The sequence below is a fragment of the Engystomops pustulosus genome, chromosome 4, assembly GCF_040894005.1.
Source record: "Engystomops pustulosus chromosome 4, aEngPut4.maternal, whole genome shotgun sequence".
NCBI classification, from domain to species: domain Eukaryota; kingdom Metazoa; phylum Chordata; class Amphibia; order Anura; family Leptodactylidae; genus Engystomops; species Engystomops pustulosus.
The window spans coordinates 116,619,709-116,646,900 of NC_092414.1; the positions used below are offsets into that span (position 1 = coordinate 116,619,709).

Below are 27,192 nucleotides of genomic sequence, written 5' to 3' on the forward strand. Positions count from 1 at the left end.
AGAGGATTAAAGGACACCTGTCATCAGCTCTGTGTCACTAGTCCTGTCACTACTACCTGTTGGAGCAGCTCACAAGGATCCCATCACAGCCTTTATCTAGTTATTTCATTCATTAATCATTATAAAACCATCTATTCTTTATTATGTAAATGAGGCTGGTCACATGGTCAGAGGCAGTGATGTCACCCCTGTTCCCCCTCCCCTTTCCTCCCCCTACTCATGTCTGTGTGTAATGTATAGTAAAGCATTGCTAGTGTGTGTGCTGCATCTGCTGACATGCTGCATCCTCCTAATACACAGACACACTGGGGGTGTGGCTGTGCCTCCCACTCATGAATAAGCTGGTCAGTTTAAATATGCTAATGCATCATTGGACATTTCACAGGTCATTTGCATACAGCTTTAGGACCTCATTGCTTGGGTTTACAGGCATGTAGAGAGACAATGAAGGGATAGAGGCAATGCTCTCTAATGGCAGTTTATGAAAATCTATTTAGATTAGGGGGTTATTTTGCATGACAGGTTCTCTTTAAAGAAAGATAAAATGAACCTACCTTGTAATGTGCCAACAAGCCCTGTACATAGTCCTGAGATAAGGTCATGAACCAGCCACTCTTTCCATCGGTACTTTGGCAACCAGTTAAGGACTGGAAAAAATTGCTTGAGCTTGAGACGAGCTGTTGCTGGAGTACAGCTATAATATAGAGCATAAACAACAAAATGACATCATTGTTAGAAGTTAAGATGCCAGTGGTAGTATTGAAATATTATTAGAGAGAGTACTGACCGCCTTATCACATTACATTTCTCATAGAGGAAGAGATGCTGAAATACACAGTTTGTACCCTATATACAGTCAAATGATTTACAACAGGATTTCTGATTAAGGGCTCATTCAGATGGGCATTAATATGTGTTTGCTATCCCTGGTTTTGCAAGTGACTTATGCGACTTGTTCATTGTTTGTGATTGACTTATGATCCGCGTAAAAAAATTGCACCATGACGATCCATGTGCGATATGTTTTATTTAATGTTGGTGTTGCTGGGGAAAACCTCCAGGGGTGTTAACTGTGGGTGGAGATTTGTGAGCAACCACGTGTTTCTTTTGTGTTATGTCACAGCCCATGCAGCACTTGAGGAGTAAATGCAGGAAAAGGAAAAGAGACAGCAGGGGACGTGCCGCCACCTTTCAAATGATGCAGGAAACCGCATCTTCACAGTGCCATTCAAACAAGGGGTTGTAAAAATATATTCTCTGTCCACTGAAGCCCATTAGTACGGGGCCCCTTTAGGGCAATTACCCCGTTTGCCCCACTCCACAACGTAGGCCATGGTTACATTGTGCAAACAACAATAACCATTAAACACAAACGCATAAAAATGGAATGGTAACAGTACAATACTTGTACATATGAATGTAGTCGGGGTATAAATAGCTAACGCTAGTTGCTATCAGAAAAACTAAGAGCCTAAGAGTAATGCCATGGCCTAGAGTTAAAAATATACTGTCCATAGGGTGACAAGAATATAGCATGGCTATACAAGGGAAGACGATGGCAACAAAGATAATAACAGCAATACTGTGAATAATATATGAAAGGTACAGCACACACAGTAATCAAATCAAATTGTAACCAATATAAGAAAATATACTGTAGGAAAGTTGCCCAACAATGGAAGTAAGAAGTTGAAGCAATATAGTTAGGAAGTATATCTGGCCAGAGAGGGGAGAGAAAAAAAATGTTACATGATTATATGCAAATTCAACCATCTCATAACTAAAAACTTGAGATTTCAGAAATAAATTAATATTGCACCTGCAGTTATCCTTCAATTTTTGAGGAATACTTTTCTTTACAAGTTGTGTTTTCTCATTGTCCTCTTGGAAAGTTGTTTCAGAGTATATTGTTCGAGTTACATTATAATCATTACACATAGACACATCCATCATTTCTTTTGCCATCTGTAAATGACAAATAAAAAATTAACTTATTTTATGCATAGTTGAGTATGAATGTGAAATTCAGCATGCAAAAAAATACTTTGTTGCACTTTTCTTTTACAACAACATTGATTTTCACAGAAGCACCATAAAAACTACAGTAATTAAAAAAAATATTTTAGCTGCTTTGTTAACAAGATGCAATCTACACACATACTGTATTATCAATGCTGTTTTAATTGTGCAACAAAGCACATATCAACAGGTTAGCAATAAACGTATATATCAATGAATATGTCTAATTTTAAAAGAAAAATGTATATGCAGTTTATCAAAACTTTTCTGAGATTGTCATTATTCAATTTTAACCTCTAGGTGTCACTGTTGTCACCGATACTCTCGCTGTAATAAGGGGATATATTACATAATATTGCCACACTTCTCGTTATTTTCATTATATGTGCTCACAAAAAGCAGAAATGTTAAAAAACTGATGACATGAATATAGCCCAAAAATGTTTCCCCTAGTATATACAACAAGGCTAACCTGCAGTATGGGATGGTTCATTTGCTGATTTTTTTCTAATCTCCATCAGTGATGTGAGTTGATGCAATGAGCTGAGAGTTGCCACATATTTTCAGGTACACAATCCTTTATACACAATTCCACTATCCCAGTCTTGAACATTAAAGGAAACCTACCATTTCAGATCGTCGGTGTAAGCTGTAAACACCGAGCACCAGTTCAGGGTGAGCTGGTGCCGGTGCTTAGTTTCGTTAGTGTTACAAACCGCGGTATCGCGGTTTTAACACTTTTTAAACTTTATAGCAGAAACTGCTTCGGCGCTGCGTGCGCACGATCGTGCGCGCGCCTACATAGGAAAAGCCGCAGGCGTTGCGCGCGCACGGTCGCGCGCAGCGCCGAAGCGGCTTCTGCTATAAAGTTTAAAAAGTGTTAAAACCGTGATACCGCGGTTTTAACACTAACAAAACTAAGCACCGGCACCAGCTCACCCTGAGCTGGTGCTCGGTGTTTACAGCTTACACCGACGATCTGAAATGGTAGGTTTCCTTTAAAGGAAACCTACCATGAGGAATCTAACATTAGAAGTAGTTCTGATGGTAGATTCCTCTTTCCTGCCTCTGCCCTAATCTGTAATTTAATAATCCTGGAATCTAACTTGTTAAAAACTTTATTTTAGTAATATGTAAATAAACTGCAGAGGATACTGGGGCGTGTACTAGCCTGGCCAGGGACTGGAAGTTAAGGCTAATACACGCCCCAGTAGCCTCTGCAGTTAATTTACATATTACTAAAATAAAGTTTTTAACAAGTTATGTTATGTTCCATAATTATTAAATAACAGATTAGGGCTGAGGGAGGCAGGAAGAATCTACCACCAGATCTACTTCTGAAGGTAGATTCCTCATGGTAGGTTTCCTTTAAAGGTAAAATATGTTTTTATTATTATCTGTTTAAAAGCCCTTTAAGTGTTTTCAAATATAGCCCAATATATTGTGTTGTATTGTGGTTTCTGATAGCATGAATAGTGCTTCATACCATACTATCAGTTAACAGTGTATTTTTAATGTTGAATTTACATGTGACAGTTATGCTATATGTGTGAGACATACTTGCTAGCAAAACAACTCCATTTAGATGGGTGAACCTCATTTTAGTCATCCATTTGCACAGCATAAGCATTAACAGAGGAAAATATGGAGAAAATGGGGCTACTCAACGGATATCGTTCCACTGAATGAGGATCCAAACAACCGTGCTCATGGGAAATTAGCGTATCAACAAAAATGGAGTAAAATTGTAGTAAAGTATCCAGAGCATTAACACTTACAGATAAACAAAATTTGTTGAAACGCCTATAGCATAAAATGTTAAAAATGTAAATTTGACTGGACACTGAAATGAGAATTCTGATAGGTTCACATAAATTTGTATAGTCCCATTTTATGAAATATGACATTAAAAGAGGAGACTATGCATTTAAATCTTTAGAAACTAATAAATCTATAGGACAATTTACAACTTTTATGACAGTACAGTAAACTGAAATCATTAACACAGTAAAAAGTCATATATATTAACATACCTGACTGTTTCCAGCCACTTGAAGCCTTGCCACATGAAGTGTAACACTACAAGGTATAGGAATCAGAATATATAGACCTTGTAGCCTTAGGAAAGCAGTGTTTTGGGAAAACCAGTTTCAGTAAGAATTAACCTGTCAGCTGGCACATGCATTCTGATCTTCAAAGATTTCCTCTACAACGGTTAATCTTTTAATCATTAATGTCAAGAGATGTATGTAGAAAGAGGCACCTATACTTTCCTTAAAATGAAAATATAGATTTATGTATAGAATGTGTATCGGAGCACTTACAAAGGCTGAGATGGGGAAAATTACAAATACTGTCTAAAAGTTATACTAGACAGTCTAAAAAACTCCATATTACTATTATTTTATATATTGACAGCTCTTATGCAAACTCATGTGCCTCCAAGGTTATAGACTTTGTTTCACTGTTATACTCTTTTCTACCTGATCTTGACCAAGACTTAGGGGTCAAATTGATGGGATAATAACTACTACAGAGAGTTTGCTTCCCATGTGCAGTTGTGCAGATCTGCATTGTAGTCATTAAAAATGTAGGATTTTATATGGAGTGAGAATTGTTACTTGCTTTTATCATTTTGGTGAACTATGTACCTATTCCACTGCAAACGCTATCAATAAATCTTTAGTTCAGTATGAAAAACATTTATTTTACACATTAGAACAGATCTGAGCGTTTACTACATCTCTGTGACAACTGAGAAACATAGAAATCAATTGTGGTTCCAAGTTTGGTTTACAAACAGGCAGCCACCAATCAAATCACTGCTTTCACATTTCCACTCTTACAGAAAATGGAAAATTGTATTCTGATTGGCGGATTTTGCTCAAGCAAGGATTAAATCACCTATTCTCTGTTTACCCTGTATTCTCAGTCTATTGTCTCCATTCTACGTATTATTATTTATTAATAAAAGGTTGCGTGCAGATATTTCACCATCACATTTCTGAACACATTCCTTAGTCCAAGAGTTATAACCCTTTTCCTCTAATAACAATGGGCAATGAGTCAATTACCAAAGAAGTTAAGCAATTTGATCATTAGAGGAAGACAATAAGTTGTCTATAATCAGGGTTATGTCAACACCACAAGGTCATGCTTAGCTGTTTTATAGAGGTGCTGTATATGTGTCTGAAACAAGCCGCTTGCATAAACCGGCTCAGACACCCATCAGTCCATACAGGACAGGTTATTGCTGAATTACAATGTTTCTGGGATATTAATGATTATTGGATATTACTGCTTCTTGACCAATCCCTAAATAGCAAAAGCACTGGTATATTTTAAGGTTTTTCATTACAAAAAATGAAATATTATATACATAAGATAAGCAGTACTGTAGACATGGTTTGACATTGAGTCCATACTGCAGCCTACCTTACTTTTCCTGAAAACCCTTCCTGCTTGAAAGGAAGCAGCACAAGTGCCAGTGTGGGATTGAGCCAGACAGCTGAGCACAAAGTGCCCCGCTCTGTCCCAGCTGTCCTCGTCACACAGCCGGAGTGCCACAAGAAGCAGCTGCAGCTATCTACAACCACAGAAGGTCAACATGACATCATGATGTTATCCAGTAACTACTCAATCCAGTTATTATGTTATGTATTATCATATGCACACTCTTCTCATATGAAGGTTGTAAACGTTATTAAGGTTTTTTTTACTGTTAAAGCTCTCATCCAAGTTAGCCATTTGTACATCAAGATGTCTAGTAAAGCTGAAAAAGTATATTACTTAATAACAGGTGAGTATAACAGAAAGTAAAACTGAGAGAATAAATATATAACCAGTGAATACATGGTCAGGTATTTTCTTTTATGTGGATTTTCTGGAAAAGGGTGCTGTAATGCTGTAAGCACTGTACAAAATGGGTTTACCTGGATAAACTGATCAAAAGGCAGCTAACTGTCAGAGGTAAGCATTTACATTAAGCGTTAAACATTTGTTAAACTATGCTATACCTTTAATTACTTGTCTACAATGGAAAAGGGCTTGGGAGTAATTGCGAAAAATTAACAAAACTATAGCATGCAATGTTTGAGAACTGCAACCAAAGCCAACAAGATGTTATGGGAGATTTATCAAGACTTTTGTTTTACTATATCCTTGGGTACAGAGATCGCATTAACGCCTCACCAAGCGTCATAGACGCATGATGAGGCGCCATTACTCCCCAGAATAATTGCCTGAATTATCCCTGGCTGTAGTGTGTGAGCTGAGCGGTCCGGAGCGCACAGCAATGGTGTGCAGGACATTACACTGGCAGCGCGCGGGCCGGCACTGCTCAGCTCACACTACAGCGCTGGTAGCATCTAGAATGGAGCTGCTCCGGGTAGTCGTGATGTCACAGGAGGGGCGGAGCCTCCGGGAAAGGGGCGTGGCTTACTACGCAGTCTCCTCACAGGAAGTAGAGCTGTAATGGCTGCCTGCGAGTAGAATGTGTACAGGTACTGTGTGCATACATGTGTATGGAGGTGAGGGGGCTTGACAGGAGTGGATGTGATAAGGTCAGGGAAGACCTGTATGTTACATGGGACTACATGGCTTGCAGGTGCTGAGTTGGCATGAGGTGTATTTTACATAGGACTGCATGTCTGGTGCTGAAGTGGCATGAGGTATATGTTACATGGGACTGCGTATCTGGCGGGTGCTGAGGTGGCAGGTGTGTGTTACGTGGGACTGCATGTCTGGTGCTGAGGTGGCATGACGTGTATGTTACATGGGACTGCGTGTCTGGCAGGTGTGTGTTACGTGGGACTGCATGTCTGGTGCTGAGATGGCATGAGGTATATGTTACATGGGACTGCGTATCTGGCGGGTGCTGAGGTGGCAGGTGTGTGTTACGTGGGACTGCATGTCTGGTGCTGAGGTGGCATGAGGTGTATGTGAAACAGAACTGCATAAACAGTAAAAACACGTAAAAAATGACAAAGACACAAATTCAATTAATAAAAAACCTAAAAAAAGCCTCCCCCCAACACAGACACCAAAAAAAATAAACCAAAATTTCTTTTAAAAAAAAACATTTTACAAAGCAACTATCCTGGATTTGCAGTGTCAGCTGCAGTCTGGGCACTGGGGCTCGGTGGCGGCTGCCACAGTCTGGTCACATGGGGAGAGGGATACATTGTGCGTTAGCCGCAGTCTGCTTTGGTGTCAGCGGCGTTAGCCACAGTGTGGTGGTGGGAGGTTCCGGCGGCCGCAGTGTGGTGGTGGGAGGTTTCGGCGGGCCGCAGTGTGGTGGTGGGAGGTCTCGGAGGGCCACAGTGTGGTGGTGGGAGGTTTCGGAGGGCCACAGTGTGGTGGTGGGAGGTTTCGGTGGGCCGCAGTGTGGTGGTGGGAGGTTTCGGCGGGCCACAGTCGGGTGGTGGGAGGTTTCGGCGGGCCACAGTCGGGTGGTGGGAGGTTTCGGCGGGCCACAGTCGGGTGGTGGGAGGTTTCGGCGGGCCACAGTCGGGTGGTGGGAGGTTTCGGCGACTGTGGTTGGGGGGTTGGTGGTGTCAGCTCCAGTCTTTGCAATGCATGATGTAACATCACTATAACTGCCTCCATTTGCTATTTAAACACAGAAGAGACTGACACATGATTTTCTTATATAATTAGCGTCTATCAACATTATATACAGCTATGAGTTATATACTTGTATTACTGAAAATTTCATACTCCTTCCCGGCTAAAAATACTCCTCAAAAATAGTATGAGGAGTATTATTACCCTTCTAGAAATATGTTAGTGCAACCTCTGCTTGGGTACTTGAAAACCCTTTATGTATAAAACTGTATTAATGCAGTCAAAGAACGGCCTAGAAGGACAGTGAGCCCCTTCTCAGCTATGACAACTGGTCGATGTTCCCTTCCTGCGCCAAAGTGCAAACACAGAGGCAGAAATAAAACATAGAAGAGAAGACAACAAAAATACAATAGAAGATATCCCTATGTGCAAAATGTTAGAAAACAATTCAAAATTCAGAAATCAACATAAATGACAGCAAGCTCCAAATAAGACTTATAACAAGCAGAGGGGAAACCTTTTATGAGATGTCAGAGTCACGTTCCAGAAGATGATTGGACCAGTTCCCTGACATCCAGACAAGGCAAACCAGCAGAGGGGAAACGTGAGTGGAGGAAGATTTACAACCCAGAGCTAATTCCTATGGAGACAGGCGGTGTGGTCCCAAATAACAGTTTTTCCCTGGGAACTGGGTAAATCAGTAATAAAACCTATGAAGATATGAGTGCAGGGCTTTTTTGGGAGAGGAAGAGGGAGGAGGAACCCTTCTGGTATCCTAAGGGGCAGCTTCACCCTGGCACATACTTCGCTTGCTGCTACAAAGTCCTAAACATCACTCAACCACAAGAGCCACCAGTAAGACCTAGCCAATAAGTATTTGGTACCAGCAATACCAGGGTGTCCCGCTGGTACGGAGCAATGAAATTCTCAGAGAGACAGATTAGAGGGAGAAAACAATTTATCTACCTAGGAGTGTTTCTAGGTGCTTGAGAGTCAGCAATGAAAGTGGCAAGATCATGATCAATGACAGTAATCACCACACCTGGTGGCAAGATATGTTAAAGGGAACCCGTCACCACTATTTTCACAAATACAGGTAGTGGCAGGTTCCTATAGAGCTCTAGAAAATTGAATATATGGGAATCTCAGGGGAATAATTTTTAGCTACAAGCAGGGTGTCAGATAGTTACCAGAGCTCTATAGGAACCTGTCACTACCTGTATTTGTGAAAATAGTGGTGACTGGTTTCCTTTAAGGAGCAGCATCTAAAGTATTGCTGGAACAAAAATTATGAGAAATGGCATCTGCCTTTACATTTTAGTTCCCGGAGGATACATGACACTGAAATTAAGGCAAGTAAAGAACAGTGCCCAACAAGCTTGCTTGGGAAAAAGTTCTTGTGAATCAGAGATCACGTTAATCTAATGGGGCTCATTTACTAAGGTTCCGTGGTCCGCACTATCGCCGGAATACCCGACGATTTCCTATTTGCGCCGCATTTAGAAAGGGTTTTTGGTGCACGTGATCGTATTTTGGCGCATTGGCGCCGGCTTTCACGCGACACAAATCGGGGGGCGGGCCATCAGACGATCCAACAGATTCGGACAACGCGCGGGATTTAACAAAGCAATTTGTGTCGCAAGCCAAACACTTACATGCACTGGGAGGAAGATGGTGAACTCCGGCGGACCTGAGCGGGGAAGCAACACATGCAGGAACTCGGGCGCACGATCTTCATGAATCGCGGCAGATGTGGATTCCGGCGGACAACACACCTCGGGGATAGCGCAGGGACCAGGTAAGTAAATGTGCCCCAATGTTTGGCCCTCTCCAGGAAGTGCCTCCACTCCTTGAATACCCATTTGATGACCAAAAGTTCATTATTGCATTCAGAGGGAGAGAACTTCCTTTAGAAAAGACTACAAGGTGCAGGACCCTGAGCCAAGAGATCCCCCACCCCCTTCGGAAGTGTCAGTCTCTACCACAAACATATCCTCAAAAGAGGTTGATTCACGACTGCAGCTTTAACAAAACAATTCTAAACTTTCACAAATGCCTTTTCAGCTTTTGGTGTCCAGTTGGTCAAAGCGGCACCTTTTACTTATTGAAACAGATGTGACCATCACAATACATACATTGATCACAGGTATATATGGAAAACATTATGTGGCACGGAGTAATGGTACATAACTTCATGAGGAATTAGGAGTCCAAAAACAATATCCTGTGTAGAGATGTTACAGATTATAAACGGTGAAGGTCACCAATTATGTAATAAAAGTAAACAAAGGACAGAACACCATTGTCTCTGTGATTATTTGCAAGTGGTATAGAACTGAAAATACTCAATACAAAATAGGTTTAATGCATTGAGCCCGCATGTTCTTTAGAATTCAGACACATGTAATTCAAAGTCAACTAGGTAAAAATTTGTCAGGAAACAGTGGTAGTGGACCCACTGGACCACCGCTGGCGATGACCTAAGCCGTCACCTGGGAGCGGAGTATAAGTGGCACCTGGTTTTCACCAGAGCCTGCCGCAAAGCGGGTTGGACTTGCAGCGGTGTGGTACCATCAGGTCCCTAGAGTCCCACCAAATGCCAAATATTTGTGCAGATTTATCAGGGGGGTTCCTGTGTTTATAAATTAAGAGAACATTATGTGGCACAGAGCAATGTTACATTACATCATGAGGAATTAGCCAAAGAATTTGGCCAAAAACAATATCCTGTGTAGAGATGTTACAGATAATAAATGGTGAATGTCACCCATTATGCAATAGAAGTAAACAAAGAACAACACATCATTGTCTCTGTGATTATTTGCAAGTAGTATAGAACAGAAAATACCCAATACTAAATAGGTTCAATACATTGATAACCCCTGAGCCCACCTGTTCTTTAGAGTTCAGACACATAATGCACAGCCAACTAGGTTTAGATTGAGGATATCCTTCCCCCAGGTATTATAGTAAACTTTTTACAGAGTTGGTGAAAGATTAGAGATGGACATTCAAAGTCTGTGGGGAGATCATTTGGGGCACCAAATGCCCCATATTTGGCCATATATTTAGGGTGGTTCCTGTGTTTATAAATTAGAGATTCATAGGGAGGTATCTGATGTTCTGAATTCTCAAAGTGGGATTACCGCCAAAACCACTTTTCCCCTTCCTGACGCGGCCCATTTTTTCAAGTCTGACATGGGTGACTATAAGTGGTTATAACTTCGGAATGCTTTAACATATCCAAGTGATTTTGAAATAGTTTTTTCGTGACATTTTGTACTTTGTTGTTAGTTGAAAAATGTTATAAGCATGTTTTGCATTTATTTATGAAAAAACGGATATTTGGTGAAAATTTGGAAAGATTCTCGATTTTCAAAATGTTCTACTTTTTCCATATATAGTCATGAAAGCAAAAAAACTTGATAGCTAACATCAACAGTTGACATGTTTTTTTATGCATTCTCTCATTTTTGTAGGATGTTATGGGGTTTTGAACTTTAGGTGCAATATTTCACATTTTCATAAAAAACACAAAATCATGCTTTTGAGGGACTTGTTCAGATTTCACATCACTTTAAGAGGCCTAAATAAAAGTAAAACCCCTGACAGAAACTACACCCTTTAAACGGGTATTCCCACAAAGACAAGTTTCTTATATGTACTCAGTATAACAAAATAACACATTCTCTAATTCACTGTTATTAGCAAAAATGCAGCATTTCACAGATATAAGTCCAACTTGTCTCTATCAGTCCTGGTGTACACAATTTCAGTTACCCCTAGACAAGACCCTGTAACTTCTCAATTAGGGTTGGGTGGCGGCCATCTTGGATTTCTATGTGAGATTGTGGAGCTGAGTTTCTGTCTGTCTCTGTTGTGTGGCTGTAGCCCCGCCCCCGCATGCAACTCAGAGACACTCACTGATTACATCCTGCCAGTACATCGTGAGCAAAGAAAGAGGCTGCAAACTACAAGCTACAAGGAGATAAGTGATCCGGGGGAAGGGGGAGGTAGGCACATAGGCACATGTCAGTGAGATGTAGCAGAGCTGCGCGTCTATTAGGGCGGTCGTATGCGTGTGGGTGATTCGGGCGGTCGTATGACCCCCCGAATCGCCATCTGTATATTTGGGTCCGGGCTCCCCTGGCCATACACAATACAGCTGCCCAAATACAGTCTATGGCAGAGCGAGGGAACAATAAGTTCCCTTCTCTGCCATAGACGATCGGAGCTGCAGCAAGATGGAGGCGCCGCCTGCAGCAGGCCACCACCATCTTGTTGAACCTCTGATATCCACCCGAGGGAAGATCGGTGCGCACCGGGGGATGGATGGAAGGTGAGTACAATTTTATTATTTTACCTAGTACTGTATATATTTATTATAGTGGGTAGGGTTTGTATATAATTATAATAGTCTCTATATTGGTAGTTATTATAGGGGGTGTTTATAGTTGTTTTAGGAGAGTCTGTATATTATTATAGGGCAGTGATGGCGAACCTTTTAGAGACAGAGTGCCCAAACTACAATCAAGACCCACTTATTTATCGCAAAGTGCCAGCACAGAAATTTAATATGTGATTTATACTTCCTGCTCTGTCACAACTTTCATTCATATCAGCACCCTGAGGACACCAATAAAGCAGAAAATAGAAGACATTTGGATGATCGTTGTAGTTTCCCTGCAAGGTCCCAAAAACAGGAAGAATTGTCAGGGCCGGAGCATGAGCTACAATAATCCAGATCTGTCCACACCTTCCCACTCCTCCAGTAGTCCCAGGTAGCCCTGTCACTTTAAAATAGCAATGTGCACAGCAAGTCCTGGGCTGTCTGGGACTGCAGGAAGATACCTGGAGTCATCTCTGGTGATGGCCTGAGTGCCCACAAAAAGGGCTCCGAGTGCCACCTCTGGCACCAGTGCCATAGGTTCGCCACCACTGTTATAGGGGGTGTATATATAGTTATTATAGGGGGCTGTATATAGTGGTTATAGGGGGACTGTATATAGTTATTATAGGCGGCTGTATGTATTGATTATAGGGAGACTGTATGTAGTGATTATAGGGAGACTGTATATAGTGATTATAGGGGGACTGTATATAGTGATTATAGGGGGACTGTATAAAGTTATCATAGGGGGTTCTGTATATAGTAATTATAGGGGACTGTATATATAGTTATTATAGTGGAACTGTATATATAGTCATTATAGGGGGACTGTATATAGTTATTATAGGGGAACTGTATATAGTTATTATAGGGGGACTGTATATACTTGTTATAGGGGGACTGTATATACTTGTTATGGGGGGCTGTATATAGTTATTTCAGGGGGACTTTATAAAGTGATTATAGGGGGACTGTATAAAGTGATTATAGGGGGATTATATATAGTGATTATAGGGGGTTCTGTAAATAGTTATTATAAGGGGACTGTATATATAGTTATTATAGGGGACTGTATATTTAGTTATTATAGGGGAACTGTATATATAGTTGTTATAGGGGGACTGTATATAGTTATTATAGGTAGACTGTATGTAGTGATTATAGGGAGACTGTGTATAGTGATTATAGGGGGACTGTATATAGTGATTATAGGGAGACTTTATAAAGTGATTATAGGGGGACTATATATATTGATTATAGGGGGTTCTGTATATAGTTATTATAGGGGGACTGTATATAGTGATTGCTGGGGTGCTGTATATAATGATTGCTGTGGGGAACTGTATATAGTGATTGCTGGGGAGCTATACACAGTGATTGCTGGGGGCTGTATATCGTGATTACTGGGAGGTGTATACAGTGATTGCCTGGAGGGGCTGTATACAGTGATTGTCTGGGGGGCTGTATATAGTTATTTCTGGGGAGCAGTATATAGCCATTTCTATTCCCTGTCTGGACTATATTCAATGGGCCCCCACCAGATTTTGCGCCCAGGGGCCCCCACCAACCTTAATCCGGCCCTGGTAATGTGTCTGATAATACCAAATATCTGGGGGGTTTTTGGTGATTTTTTTTTACTTTATTAGGGGATGTTGGTGTTAAGGACTTTTACAGGTTGGCTTGAAAAAGCAATGCTCTGATCGCTTGTTCAAGCTCTTCTTCACCTAACACAGTGTAATACAGATGTATTACACTGTGTTATGTAACACACTGAGCATGGACCCAGTCACTTAAGGGGTTAAAGCCTGCGATCTGAGGAATTGCGGGTGCTAGAGTCGGGTGCCAGCTGTAATGTACAGCTGACACCAGCAGCTTCTGATGAACGGGAACGCACCTCCTGCCATGCAGTAATATTGGGCCAGATTTATCAAGCAGTCTGAAAGTCAGAATATTTCCGATTGCCCATGGCAACCAATCACAGCTCAGCTTTCATTTCACCAGTGCTCATGAATATTTTAAAGGGGAGCTGTGATTGGTTGCCATGGGCAATTGGAAATATTCTGACTTTCAGACTGCTTGATAAATCTGCCCCATTATGTCAAATGTCGGTAAAGGACTAATAGTCTGGAAGGTCTACATATGGAGCATTAAAGTTGTGAAGATATGAGGTTCCACGTTCCAGTGTCAATTTGGACAGTGCGCCTAATTTATTACTGTGACTTGACATAATTGTGTCGAAAGCTCTATGTTAAAGGTGCACCAAAAAAAAGTTGGTGCACACTTCCCAATCAGTGCAGGGTGCAACATTAATGACGTCCATGCATCAGTATTCAATAATGGCGCATTCTGCATATTAGTGAGGCAAACTGCAGATTTGATAAATGTGGGCCCTTGTTGTCTATAATTGTATTTATAGAAGTACCGTAAGTGCAACAAATATAAAATGTACAAGATAGTAAAGTAATACATCCATAGTGGACATACCCCATGCCATCAAGTACCAAAATGGAATAGCTGGGTAGAAGAGCAGTTGCACATTACAGATCTATCTTTTGTCTTACCAGTGGCATTGCTCCTTATAAAGATCATTCCTGTAGGTAACGCCTTCATCCCTTTGGTCAGAAGGGAGAGAGTACTATCACGGAGACTTATTTCAAAACTGACTGGCCATCTTTTGACACTCTAAACTAAGTGTCAACTTACTCCATTTTTCCGCAAAAACAAGATGTCTAAAGCTATACCAGTCAGGCTTCTCATATTTCTTTCTGTTGAGGGAAATCTGTCATTATATATCTGCTATTTTCTCTTACATACACTTGAGGAACGTTGGAAAACTCAGTCATTTTATTCCAGAAGAAAATCTTTCTACTCTGCATTATGGGACACATTTACTAAGAGTGGTGCAAACTGCACTAAATGCAGTTTGCCTGTGTATAGTGCAGAGGGCGCCAGATTCATGAAGAACAGGCTTAGGCCTCCTGATGTATCCGGTGGCCGGCTGTAGAAATATAAGCAGCATGCAAACCTTCCATCATGTCCCTCCACGCCCCCTGTGGGTTATGGTGCAAAGGGGATAATAATCACAATTGCTGGCGGTTCTGTAGCAATTGCAGTTATGTCAGTGCTTTTGCGACAGTTTTCTGGCTATCTAGCTGTAGCTATTTCTCTATGTTAATGAGTGAGACCATATCTACATAGACTGAGCTTATATATTTAAACCATAAATATGTTAATTACATTTAAACTAAAAGCAACCTTTCCATACAGTTTTAACAATGTTGTGTCATACTGCTGCTTTAAAGGGGAATTCCAGGAATAAGCATAATTCAATTTCAAATGAGCCCTTAAAATATAAGATAATAATTAGTAATTATAATTGTAATTAGTTGAGAATTTGCTCCCCTTAGCATAAAAATGTTGTTGCCATACAATATAATGAAAAATTAAAATGCTACTGGCCCCTTAATCAGTCCTGTGACTTTGTCCCTGTGAAGGAGACACAGGAAAGCACAGGAAAGATGATGGCCGCAGGTCACATGTCCACATCACATGTTCTGCACCTGCCTGGGCAGGTCATGTGATCATCACTACGTTTGGCTGTTGGTTGCAGTGCATCCAGTATGTTACATCATCACTGGGAGCAGAGCATGAGAGGGAGGAGCTGTTGCTTAGAATCAAAGGATCATGGGACTTTTAGATGGTGACCATCTTGAAGATAACTCCACCTGTTTTACAGAGGCCATCAATTTTTTTGATTAATAAAAGCAAATTATTTAAACCCTATTTTGTGATTAATGACATTGAGTTTTGTTTTATTCATTTATTTATAGAATTATGGATTTTTGAATCAGAAGTTCATATTCCCTTAGCTCTCTGTTCCTCCTTTATAATCTCCAGCAGACTTCTTTTGCTGCTGGATTGTGGTCAGTGCATGAGCAGAACTTTACACTGCTCTGGAACATGACAAAGCTCAGTCCAAAGAGAGTAGGGTGGAGAAAATACATGCAAGGCCGCCTGTAAGTATCAAGCGTTATAGCACCACCAGGAAAAACACTTTTTTCTATCCCTTTCATTGTGACTTTTAGATTTCTCTTTTTCTGTGGTTCCTCTAGATTACCCATTTTGAATCAGGAAAAAAATCACAAGATCAGCTACAAATTGTACCATTGTAAATTCTGCCAGCTAAGGGGGCAATCAGTGGCAGATTAAGTGTCCCATGGGCCCTGGGCTGTCCTCATAACTAGCCCTCCCCTCCCCCAGCATCCAAACCAACATGTGCCCGGATGTTAGGACTTAAAGAGGACCTGTCACCCCATTTATCGGCACTAGGAGCTGCTTACTAAAGTAAGCAGCTCCTAGTGCTTGATCAAACCTCCGGTAACACTATGAAACACTGCGGCGGGGTATAGTGTAATCATCGGACAGCTTGCAAAGCTGTCCGATGTATTCATGAGGGGAGGCGGTCCGAGGCGCTGCCTCTACCCAGGACCATCCCGCTCGCTCCATAGGCCGGCCCTAGTCACGCCCAAACCCCGCCCCCTCATGAATACGTCGGACAGCTTTGCGAGCTGTCCGACAATTACACTATACCCTGCCGCAGTGTTAGATAGCGTTACCGAGGTTTCCTCTTTAATTACTACACTATATACTCAACATCCTCTATATCATTAATCTTATATAGTTCATAAAGTTAAACGATCACCTTCAATCATGCTCTTATAACCATCTATTTAGGAAAGCCGATCACATTCCCTAACTGCATGAAACCCTCTGCTCCGACTACCCTCCAGACAAGATCCCCAGACAGTGTAGGAGATGTGGATGCTACCCCTGGCTGGCCCGGCCTCTGTGCGCTCTGCAGCTGAACACTCACGTATAAGACGAAGCTCCTAATTTTACCACAAAAAAAAAAAAAAAAGGCAAAAGTTGTTGACCGGAGTATAAGCCCCAGGATAGGAAATGTATCCGCTACTCCACTAAAATGTCCAGCCGCACCTCATTACTGAAAAGTCCACAGGAGAGCCCCACCCTTTACAAAAACATCTACAGCAGAACACCCCTTTGATGAAATATCCACTGCAGATGCCCGCTTTACTGAAATGTCCACAGCAGACCCCCCCATTTTCTAAAAAGTGTCAACCACAAATGCCCCACTTTACCGGAAAGTCCACAAGAGAGCCCCCTTTAATGAAATGTCCACAGCAGATGCCCCTTTAATGAAGCGTCCATATCAGATGCCCCTTTCATGAAATGTCCACCTGAGATTTCCCCTTTAATGAAATGTCGACAGCAGATACCCCCTTTACTGAAATATTTACCCCAGAGGCCCCCTTTTAATAAAATATCCACCCCAGATGGCTCCCTTTAATGAAATGTCCACAGCCGATGCCCCCTTGAATGAAATGTCCACAGGAGATGCCATTCTTTAATTAAATGTCCACCTCCAGATGCTCCTTTAACGAAATGTCTACATCAGATGCCCCCTTTAACGAAATGCCTACCCCAGATGCCCCCTTTAACTAAATGTTCACCATAGATGGCCCCCTTTAATGAAATGTCCACCCCAGACGGCCCCTTTAACTAAATATCCACCCCAAATGCCCCCTTTAAATAAAATGTCCACTCCAGATGGCCCCCTTTAATGAAATGTCCAACTACAGATGCCCCTTTAATTAAATGTGTACCCTAGATGCCCCCTTTAATAAAATGTCTACCCCAGATGCCCCCTTTAACTAAATGTCCGCCCTAGACGCCCCTTTTAATGAAATGAACACCCTAGATGGCCCACTTTGATAAAATGTCCACCCCAGGTGCCCCCTTTTAATGTATTGTCCACAGCCCTCTTGAAAGAAAAAATCTATACTCACATTCTTCTCCCCGGCCACGTGATGTCATAGTGTAAGGCCTAAGTGACGCATATACTATGACGTCACGCGGCCTAGACACCGCTGCGTTATAGTGATGCATCCGGGCCGGAAGAACAGAAGACGGAGCCACGGGGCCAGGGAGAAGCGTCTGGAAGGCCCATACCGCCTATAAGAAGATTCGCCATTGGGGGCAATTAATAAACCTTCTCGCTATATTCTTCTGCAAAATGAAAAAACCAGCAGTATGAAATCAGGTGGCTAAAGGAGGCTTTTGATCATTATTATGGTATGACAGAAGCCTCTCTAATCTTCAGCATCTATATACAAGGCACTACCCATATTTTTCTAACTCATTTTGGATTAAGGTGGTTGTTCACCAGCAGATGAGGTTCCAGGTAATTGACAGGAAGATCATATAATTAATTTTTCTAACAACTGGTCCCCGCCCAACTAAATTATCAAGCTAATTCTTATGTTTTCACAACAGGGATCAAAAACAAACTTTTATAAAACCACATTTTCCATATGTTGCAGTGACCTCTTATATTTTACCTTTCCACAATTTGTGTTTTAGATGCCATGTTCTCCTGTTCTCCTATCCTATACTGTATCTAAAAAAACATCTAAAAGGATGAACAGGGCTCAAAACCAGGGCTTGTGGATTCAATGGAGTTGGAGTAGTGATTTTAGTGGAATCATAATAAAATGGATGGTTGACATGTAATTATCACTTCTGAGTCCTCTCCTGCCCTGGGGCCAGTGTGCTCTGGATCTTGCAAAGGCACAACCAGCATCAGGAGTCAGGACACAGTGGAGCGGCACAGCTACCCGGCCACCTGCACCAATGAACGACTCATTCAGCTATGAACGCGCTCATTGGACAGCTGGGTGCGGGCCGCAACTCGAGGCTTGATAGGCTAAATGTGGACCAGCAGAACTCAAAAACAAACCTGTGTGTGGCCCATCACCTGCGGGCTGTGAAACCCTGATCCAGGCTTTTAAATGAGATTAATGTGTGCTGCACTTTATTAACATCCTCAGTAGGGAAGTTCCTCCGCTACAGATTAGAGCAAAAAGGTTGGAGTCGTGGAGTTGGTGATTATTTTGGTGGTGTAAAGGTTGGAGTTGGAAGTTTGGTTTACTGACTCCACAGCCCTGCTCAAAACAATAGGGCAGATTTATCAAGTGCTCGAAAACTAAGAATGTTCTTAGTTGCCCATGGCAACCCTATTACAACTCCCCTCTAAAATATTCACTGCTAAAATCAAAGCTGAGCTGTAATTGGTTGCCATGGGCAACTAAGAACATTCTTACTTTTAGACAGCTTAATAAATCTGCCCCAGCTAAAAAAAAAACGCACCAGCTGGGAACAAGGCTCAAAACCTTCTTTTAGAAAACCACAAACTTTGCAAACTAGCAGTGACCCCTTATTGTTTAAAGGACACCTGTCATCAGGTCTCTGCCACTAGTCCTGTCACCTCTTCCTGTTGGAGCAGCTCACAAGGATCCCATCCCAGCCTTTATCTAGTTATTTCATACATTAATCATTATAAAATCATCTTTTCTTTATCATATAAATGAGGCTGATCACATGGTCAGAGGCAGTGATGTCACCCCTGTTACCCCTCCCATCTCCTCCCCCTGCTCATGTCTATGTGTAATGTATAGTAAAGCATGGCTAGTGTGTGCTGTATCTGCTGACATGCTGCATCCTCCTAATATACAGGTGAGAAACACAGACATGAGCTACACATGAATCTGACATGCTCTGCTGTAACATGGCTGCCTGGAGCTGCTGTATCTCTCCTAAACACACACACACATGCTGCATCCTCCTAATATACAGGTGAGAGACACAGACATCAGCTACACATGAATCTGACATGTTCTGCTATAACATGGCTGCCTGAAGCTGCTGTATCTCTCCTATACACACACACACATGCACACACAAGCTGCAGGGGGCGTGGCCACCAGCACCAGGAAGCACATCATTATACAGCCTCACATCATTATACAGGCTGTCAGTCATGCACTGGGGGTGTGGCTGTGCCTCCCACTCATGAATAGAGTGGACAGCTTGAATATGCTAATGCTTCATTGGACATTTCACAGGTCATTTGCATACAGCTTTAGGACCTCATTGCTTAGGTTTACAGGCATGTAGAGGGACAATGAAGGGATAGAGGCAATGCTCTCTAATGGCAGTTTATGAAAATATATTTAGTTTAGGGGGGTTATTTTGCATGACGGGTTCTCTTTAAATTTCCACAATTTTTTTTACTAATTTAGATATCACATTCTCCGTTCCTTTACTGTGTCTAAAAAATGCACGTAGTGTGAAAAAGGCTCATTTACTAAGGGCCGCGCTGTGCACTTTTGTGATACTGTGCACCTTTTTCGGCGGCTAAAACGACAGGTATTTAAGAAGTGTGTGTGTTTGGATTGTGGCACATCTAACCCCTTTGCAGCGGCGGCGGCTGACATCACAGTTGAGCGCCGGCCGGGCCGTGCGCACTGAGATGTCACGGTCCTGGCGCTGGCCTGAAGAAAGAAGAGGCGCTGCAGACAGAGCTGTCATGGACCTGCCGTGGACATGGAGATGGAAGCGGAGCTGCCCGGGCCGTCGGAATGGTGAGTATTGAATTTTTTTTACGGGCTGGCAGGCTGTATACTACAGGGGGCTTGCTGTATACTAGAGAGGGCTAGCAAGCTATATACAACAGAGGGCTGGCAGGCTGTATACTACAGGGGGCTGGATGTGTACTACAGGGAACTGGCTGCATACTACATGGGGGCTGGCAGGCTGTATACTACTGGGGGCTGGCTGTATACTACTGGGGGCTAGCTGGCTTTATACTACTGGGGGCTGGCTGTATACTACAGGGGGCTGGCTGGCTGTATACTACTGGGGTCTGGCTGTATACTACAGGGGGCTGGCTGTATACTACAGGGGGCTGGCTGTATACTAAATGGGGTCTGGCTGTATTCTACAGGGGGCTGGCTGTATACTACATGGGGGCTGGCAAGCTGTATACTACTGAGGGCTGGCAGGCTGTATACTACTGGGGGTTGGCAGGCTGTATACTACAGGGGGCTGGCAGACTGAATACTACAGGAGGCTTGTTGGCTATATACTGGGGAGGCTGTGACCAATGCATTTCCCACCCTTGGCTTACACTGAAGTCAATAGGCTTTTCCAGTTTTTTTATGTTAAAATTAGGGGTTGCAGCTTATACTCGGGTCGGCTTATACTCGAATATATATGGTATATTAAATCCAAATATATAGCATAGGTTTCTGCAGTATAGTGGGATATGATTGTGATAAGTCCCCATGGTAAAATTTTCTATACATGTGAATAGGAATATGTTGTGTATAGAAATATGTACGTGTCTTCCCTAATCCTGTTTCAAAAACAACTTGCGCTAAAAATCAATATTTAAACCCCCCCAGTGCTCATGTCTCCAATCTATAAGTCTAAGCTCCCTATCTTCTATTTAGCTCCTTGCCTATATCCTTCCCTCTCCAATATTTACTCAATCACAAGACCTGGGCAACAAGGAATTTTGGGATTGTAAAAAATAACAGAATAATGGAATACAGTACTCACAGACTTGAAGATATTAGGGGATAGGAATATGATAAAATGAAAACAAATTCCCAGGTGACTTTGTTGATCCTGCTTGGCTATCCCTCTTGCTCCCCTCAAGGCTAGTTAGTATCACCTTACCACTGAAGCTACCTCCACAGAACCTGTTAAACTGCAAGAGTCGTGACTGGTTTCTTTCTCTTTCAGCAGATACAGAAGCAGTGGTAGCCCTGGTTGTTGTGTGAGTTGTTGTCAGGACACAGATTATGTATGACTGGCTGTAGTGTACTATTTATCTGTGTACTAGCTCATCTGTTGCCTGTTGAGAGCTTACTATAGCCGGAGTCTGAGAATCAGCATGACACTGTACACTACTAGGACTAAGATGACTTGACTTACAGCACAATGATAATAAGGAAGACACTACATAAAGTTGACATATAATTCACTACTCTAGAGTCTACACTAGGGGTGCACAACCTTTTTTGGTCCAAGGGCCTCATTGTCATAAAGCTACCCTTCAGGTGGCCGCACTATTAACCAAAACCCTAGATGCGCCATAAACCACAGTACAGAGAAAAACTGCCCCCAGAAACAACTAGCGCATAATACTGTATTTGTACAATAAGTAACATAGACCCCAGAGCAGACTACAATACAGTGCACAAACAAGCCAATGTTAATGATGATGGAAATTGTCTGAAACCATGCAGCAGGTAATAATCGTGAATAACTGGCTAACTCATAACTCATACTGCACAGGAACGATTCTTGGCTTTTTGCTGCCTGAGATGAAAGCACATTGGTGAGTCCACAGGCAACTGGGTATCGGCAATGGCAGGAGCAGACCTGCTGGCTTAAGACGTGACGACTTGTTATGGGCAAAGGAAGTGCAGGAACTCACAAAATCTCAGATGTCCTTGACCAGATCTGGCCATCAGTAGTAACGAGATATGAGAGTGACAGATCTCTACACCCCAGGCCACACAAAAGCAATGTCCCCAAATTAGTATCCTCTTCCGAAGAGCTGGTAAGTAGGACATAGGTCTTGCAAGGAGGAAGCTGCCGTAGGTCCACAGGAGCAGCAACAACCAGTCAATCTGAAGGAACGATATGTTCCTACTGGGCGAGGCCACTGAAGTACTGCACACAACTTGGCAGGATCCATCTGTAGTCCCTTGTCAGAGATAATGTATCCTAGGAATAGAAGACTGTTCTGATGGAATAGGCACCTCTCGAGCTTTGCATATAGGCGATTGGCCCTTAGGGACCTGAGAACTTGCTGTATGTAGGCCCGTTGGGACTCAAGGCCTGTAGAGAACACCAGGATATCATCAAGATAGACAACGACATAGGTATACAGTAAGTCCCTGGAAATGTTGTTGACAAACTCCTGGAACACTGCTGACGCAGATACAAGATACTCAACGTGTCCATCTTGAGTATTGAAGGCTTATATGCCCCCGCAGATCCAGCTTGGTGAAAACCTTGGCACCACGTAGACAATCAAAAAGTTCTGTGATCAGAGGCAGAGGGTACCGTTTTTTCACTGTAACTTAATTGAGACTGCGGTAATCGATGTATGGACAGAGGGAACCATCCTTCAGCCACGAAGAAGAATCCAGCACCGGCAGGAGTAGATGACTTTTCGTATAAATCCTTTCTGCAGGTTCTTGTTCACATAGGCCGACATGGCCGCAGTTTCAGGTACAGATAGGAGATACACTCGACCCTGTGGTAGAGATGTGCCCGGCATCAAGTAACATTGGCAAAGTCAATGTATGAATTGAGGAGACCCACCAGTGGCTTGGTGGACCAAAGAGACCGAGGTAGACATGGGATGAGGGACTACCAAACAGCGGGACTGGAACTCCAGTTCCCAGCGAAGAACCTCACCAGTGCACCAGCATGTCGTTGCAACTACCCAGTAGAACAGAAGACGTGGATCCGGTTAGAACATAAAACAACAATCTCTCTTTAGGCAAGACCCCAACTTGCAGGCTTAGGGGCTTGGTGCTATACTGGACTGAGTCGCAGAGGATCTGCCCACTGACAGAAGAAATGACCAGCTGCTTCTCTAAAAATACCACAGGATAACGATGCTGGGAGACCACGGCAGCATCCACGAAGTTCCCTGCAGAGCCGGAATCCAGGAAGGCTGAAGCTTGAACTAGGGCACTTTTTCCAAAGCTGAGTAGAACTGGGACATTCAGGCGTGGAGAAGCTTTGTACTCCTAGGGGTGCTTCTCCCAGGAACCCTAGGTGCGTGTGGTTCCCGAACGCTGAGGATGGATTGAGCATGTCTCAAGAAAGTGCTTGGGACTGGCGCAAAAGAGGCAGAGATTCTCCTGTCTCTGTCTGGAACGCTCCTGAGGAGACAGACGAGCTCTATCCACCTCCATGGGCTCCTCTGCAGTAGACACAGATGACAGCTGAGGAGGTCTTCGGAAGTCAGGAAGACGCCGGGTCCTGACTGAAGCTCGTTCAAGACACTGCCCCTCAAAACGCTCTGAGAACCGGATGTCAATCTGAGTGGCCAGGGAGATGAGACCACTCAGAGAAGAGGTGCAAAACTCCTGGAGACAGGGCATCTTTAATCTGTCCAGAAAGTCCTTTTTTAAAGGTATCGACCAAGGCCACTTTATTTGAGGCTAGCTCAGAAGCTAGGGTATGGAACTGAACTGCATAGTCACCGACAGATAAGTCCCCTTGGCACAAGTTCAGCAGTGCGGTCTCAGCAGATGAGGCCCGTGACTGCTGGGCCACGATGGTGGTAAGATCAGCCAGTTCAGGTAGTGGAACCTTGGCGGGATCCATAGGCGGATCTTACTGTCAGGATTCAGGGATAGTGGACCCACTGAACCACCGCCAGCGAAGACATAAGCCGACACCTGGGAGTGGAATCTAAGTGCCACCCGGTTTTTACCAGAGCCTGCCGCAAAGCGGGCTGGACTTGCTGAGCGGGATACTACAAGGTCGCTCCACGGGCGCAACTTTTCTCGCAGTGGCGGCCAAGGCAAAGTACAGAATAATGAGACAGAATCATGGTTGGGGACTGGAAGGAGGTCAGGACAGGCAGCATGGGATCAAGGTCAATGGAAGACTAAAAGGTCTAGGCTGGCAAGGTCAGGAATGGAACAGGATTACAATGGGAAATCAGGATAAATTCACAGGGCAAGGAAAACAGCTTTTTCAATGACATTAGAGCACAAATAAGGGGGCATAAGGGAAGAGGATGGCTATTAATTGAGTTACCAGGTGGCCAGCGCAAATTAGCGGCACACTGGCCCTTTAAATCTCGTAGAGACCGTAGGAGCCGCCACTGAATCGTGGCGAGTGAGTCCACAGTCATGGGTCACATCTGTGACACTTTTCTTTCGTACTGCAAACTGCTTACACATGTATTTATGATCTGTTTGTTCTAGTCTTGTGCCACAACTGCACTGTGTTCGCCACAACAAAAAACACTGCACCTAAAGGGGCATTGCAGTGCCGATTCCTACTGGGAACCACATTTATGTTGAAATTCCAACATAACTGTGGCGCTTCGCCGTTTTATCATGCAGCTATCACCTGTGGCTGACGCCAGGAATAAGGGCTGGCGGATTGCGGGTGTTAATCTCTTAGGTGCCACCAACAAACACAGATAGAAACACGCTTCGATCTGGTTGAAGGTTCCATGGCTGTCAAAGCATTTTCTAATCCAGTGAAATAACAATATACTGCAATACAGTAGTACCTTAGGTGGCCTAGAATATAGTAAATGTAAATTTTTTGCCATATTGAAAAATATAAAAAAATTCAATAAAAAGTGATCAAAAGGTAGTATAGTCCTAAAGCATTGGAAACGTCATCAAAAGTCGCAAAAAATGACACCACCCACAGCTCTGTACACCGAAGTACGAAAATTTTTTAGCACCAGAAGATGGCAAAATTAAACTCACCATTGAGTGCAATTTGTTACGCAGAAAACAAGCTGTCACAGAGCTCTTTACATGGAAAAATAAAAAAGTTATAGATTTTGAAAAGTGGGGGGGGTGAAAAATGAAAGCACAAAAACGAAAAAAAGGGCCTCGGCGGGAAGGGGTTAAATACAACCATTAAGAAGTACAATTTGTTACAAAGAAAATAGTCACTCATACAGCTCAGTACACAGAGCTTGGATATTTGAAGGTGGTGAGCGAAAAACGGAAATGTAAATTTCAAAAAGGAAATCGGTAAAAAGCACACCTTTCCTTTATCTGGGAATAAAACACAGTAAAAGTCATCAAAAACCTGAACCTCAGGTCTGGTAAAATGTATCACCATAGTGAGCAGTACATAACACATTAGTACAATGGACTAATACTACATAACGTTATCCACACAAGTCATATTACACTCACTGCTGTAATAGTGAGCAGTCACATGTCTCTATTACACACTTTTCACACTTGCCAGTACAAGGCTGACTGATAGAAGTGGCTGGCCATGGCATCTCTAGAAATCACCAGTAGTCGTAGTGTAGTGTCCTTGTGCCCTTCCTGTGAACTATAGTGTCAGCTCACATGTACACCGCGCGTTTACCACAACTGTCACATGAGACGTGCGTTCTTCCCCTAGTAACCGGCAACACAAGGCTCACAATGGAAAGTATATGCCTTTTACCTCAGGCGTTGACAAGTGGTTTCGATGTCGGGTTCCCGTGGAGTGCTCTTCTGCCATGATGTGCCGCTTCTCCCTGGTGTGCGGCGGCAGATGTGCGGCGTGCGGTACCTCAGTGCGCGGAGCTATGACGAGCTCGTGCCTGTGAATGGGACAGGATGCCGCCCTCCCCCAGCAGCCGGCACCTCGATGAGTGGAGGACCCGACTCTGACGTGTTTTCTCTCAGAATGACATTTCTTTCTGTCATAGAGGTTCACGCCACCCCCCAAATCTTGTATAATGTACAATTATATGGCTGTGGGATGTCCTCCAGCAGCCGTGTACATAATGCATGGCATGTGGTGACAAGTGTACAGCCCTCCATGAGCTCTCATGTTATACAATGTATAGGAGCTGGAGAGCAGCCGACATTTTGAATAAGGATGCTATAGGGATGCTATAGCTGTGTAGTCCATCCACATGTAGGGCGGCTAAGAATGACAGTTTTTTCTATTGTCCAGTTATGAGGGTCAGAAATTGAGAGCTTTATGTAGAGGAATAGCTTGTATACATTAATAAATAGGGTTTAGTGATGTACACTGGAGGAGACAAATTTGCTAAAAATGATGGTTCCCCAACAAACAGTAAGTGGATGGGAAAGAATTGTAGTAATGTGATTAGTAAAGATATGACAGTGACACAGTATGGAGGACATTGCTCTCCATAGAAGGGAAAGGCAGAGCTGGTGCCTTATGTGGAGCCTCACACCTCCCCTCCCCCTCTCCAAGCAGAGTATGCATCATGATGGCTCACAAATAGGCTTACTTCCCCCATTGCTATCTCATGATATGTAGCAGAACTTGTCATTTTCCTCATGTCTTGTGATATAAGATGCATTGTACAGACCTATCTGGCTGTTTTGTATTGGCTCTACCATGTGGACCTGATGGTCACCTACAATAATAAGAAATAATAATAGATTTTTATATAGCACCATCATATTGCACAGCTCTGTACTGATCATGGGTTATATAAGACAGTAAAGAATGCTACACAGTACTGCATAGGCATTGCAGCCATTTTATTTGATAATTTATTTGATAATTATAAAATTTCACCATGTATTGCTGATGTG

At 42.9% G+C, this 27,192-nt stretch overlaps 1 protein-coding gene across 2 annotated transcripts in view; it reads right to left on the bottom strand.

Moving 5' to 3' along the window:
* Positions 1-26,363, bottom strand: part of LOC140127011 (pendrin-like) — a 63,779-nt gene extending 37,416 nt beyond the window's left edge. The window contains exons 1-3 of one of the 2 annotated variants that reach the window (XM_072147150.1): positions 26,081-26,363; positions 1,820-1,965; positions 555-694 (exon numbers count right to left, since the gene is read on the bottom strand). In XM_072147150.1, coding sequence (XP_072003251.1) covers positions 555-694; positions 1,820-1,965; positions 26,081-26,137 — 343 coding nt within the window. In that variant the 5' untranslated portion in view covers positions 26,138-26,363. Of the gene's footprint in view, positions 1-554; positions 695-1,819; positions 1,966-5,454; positions 5,553-26,080 lie in introns of those variants that run through there. The other variant, XM_072147152.1, reaches the window with a different exon arrangement.
* Positions 26,364-27,192: the final 829 nt, after the last annotated feature.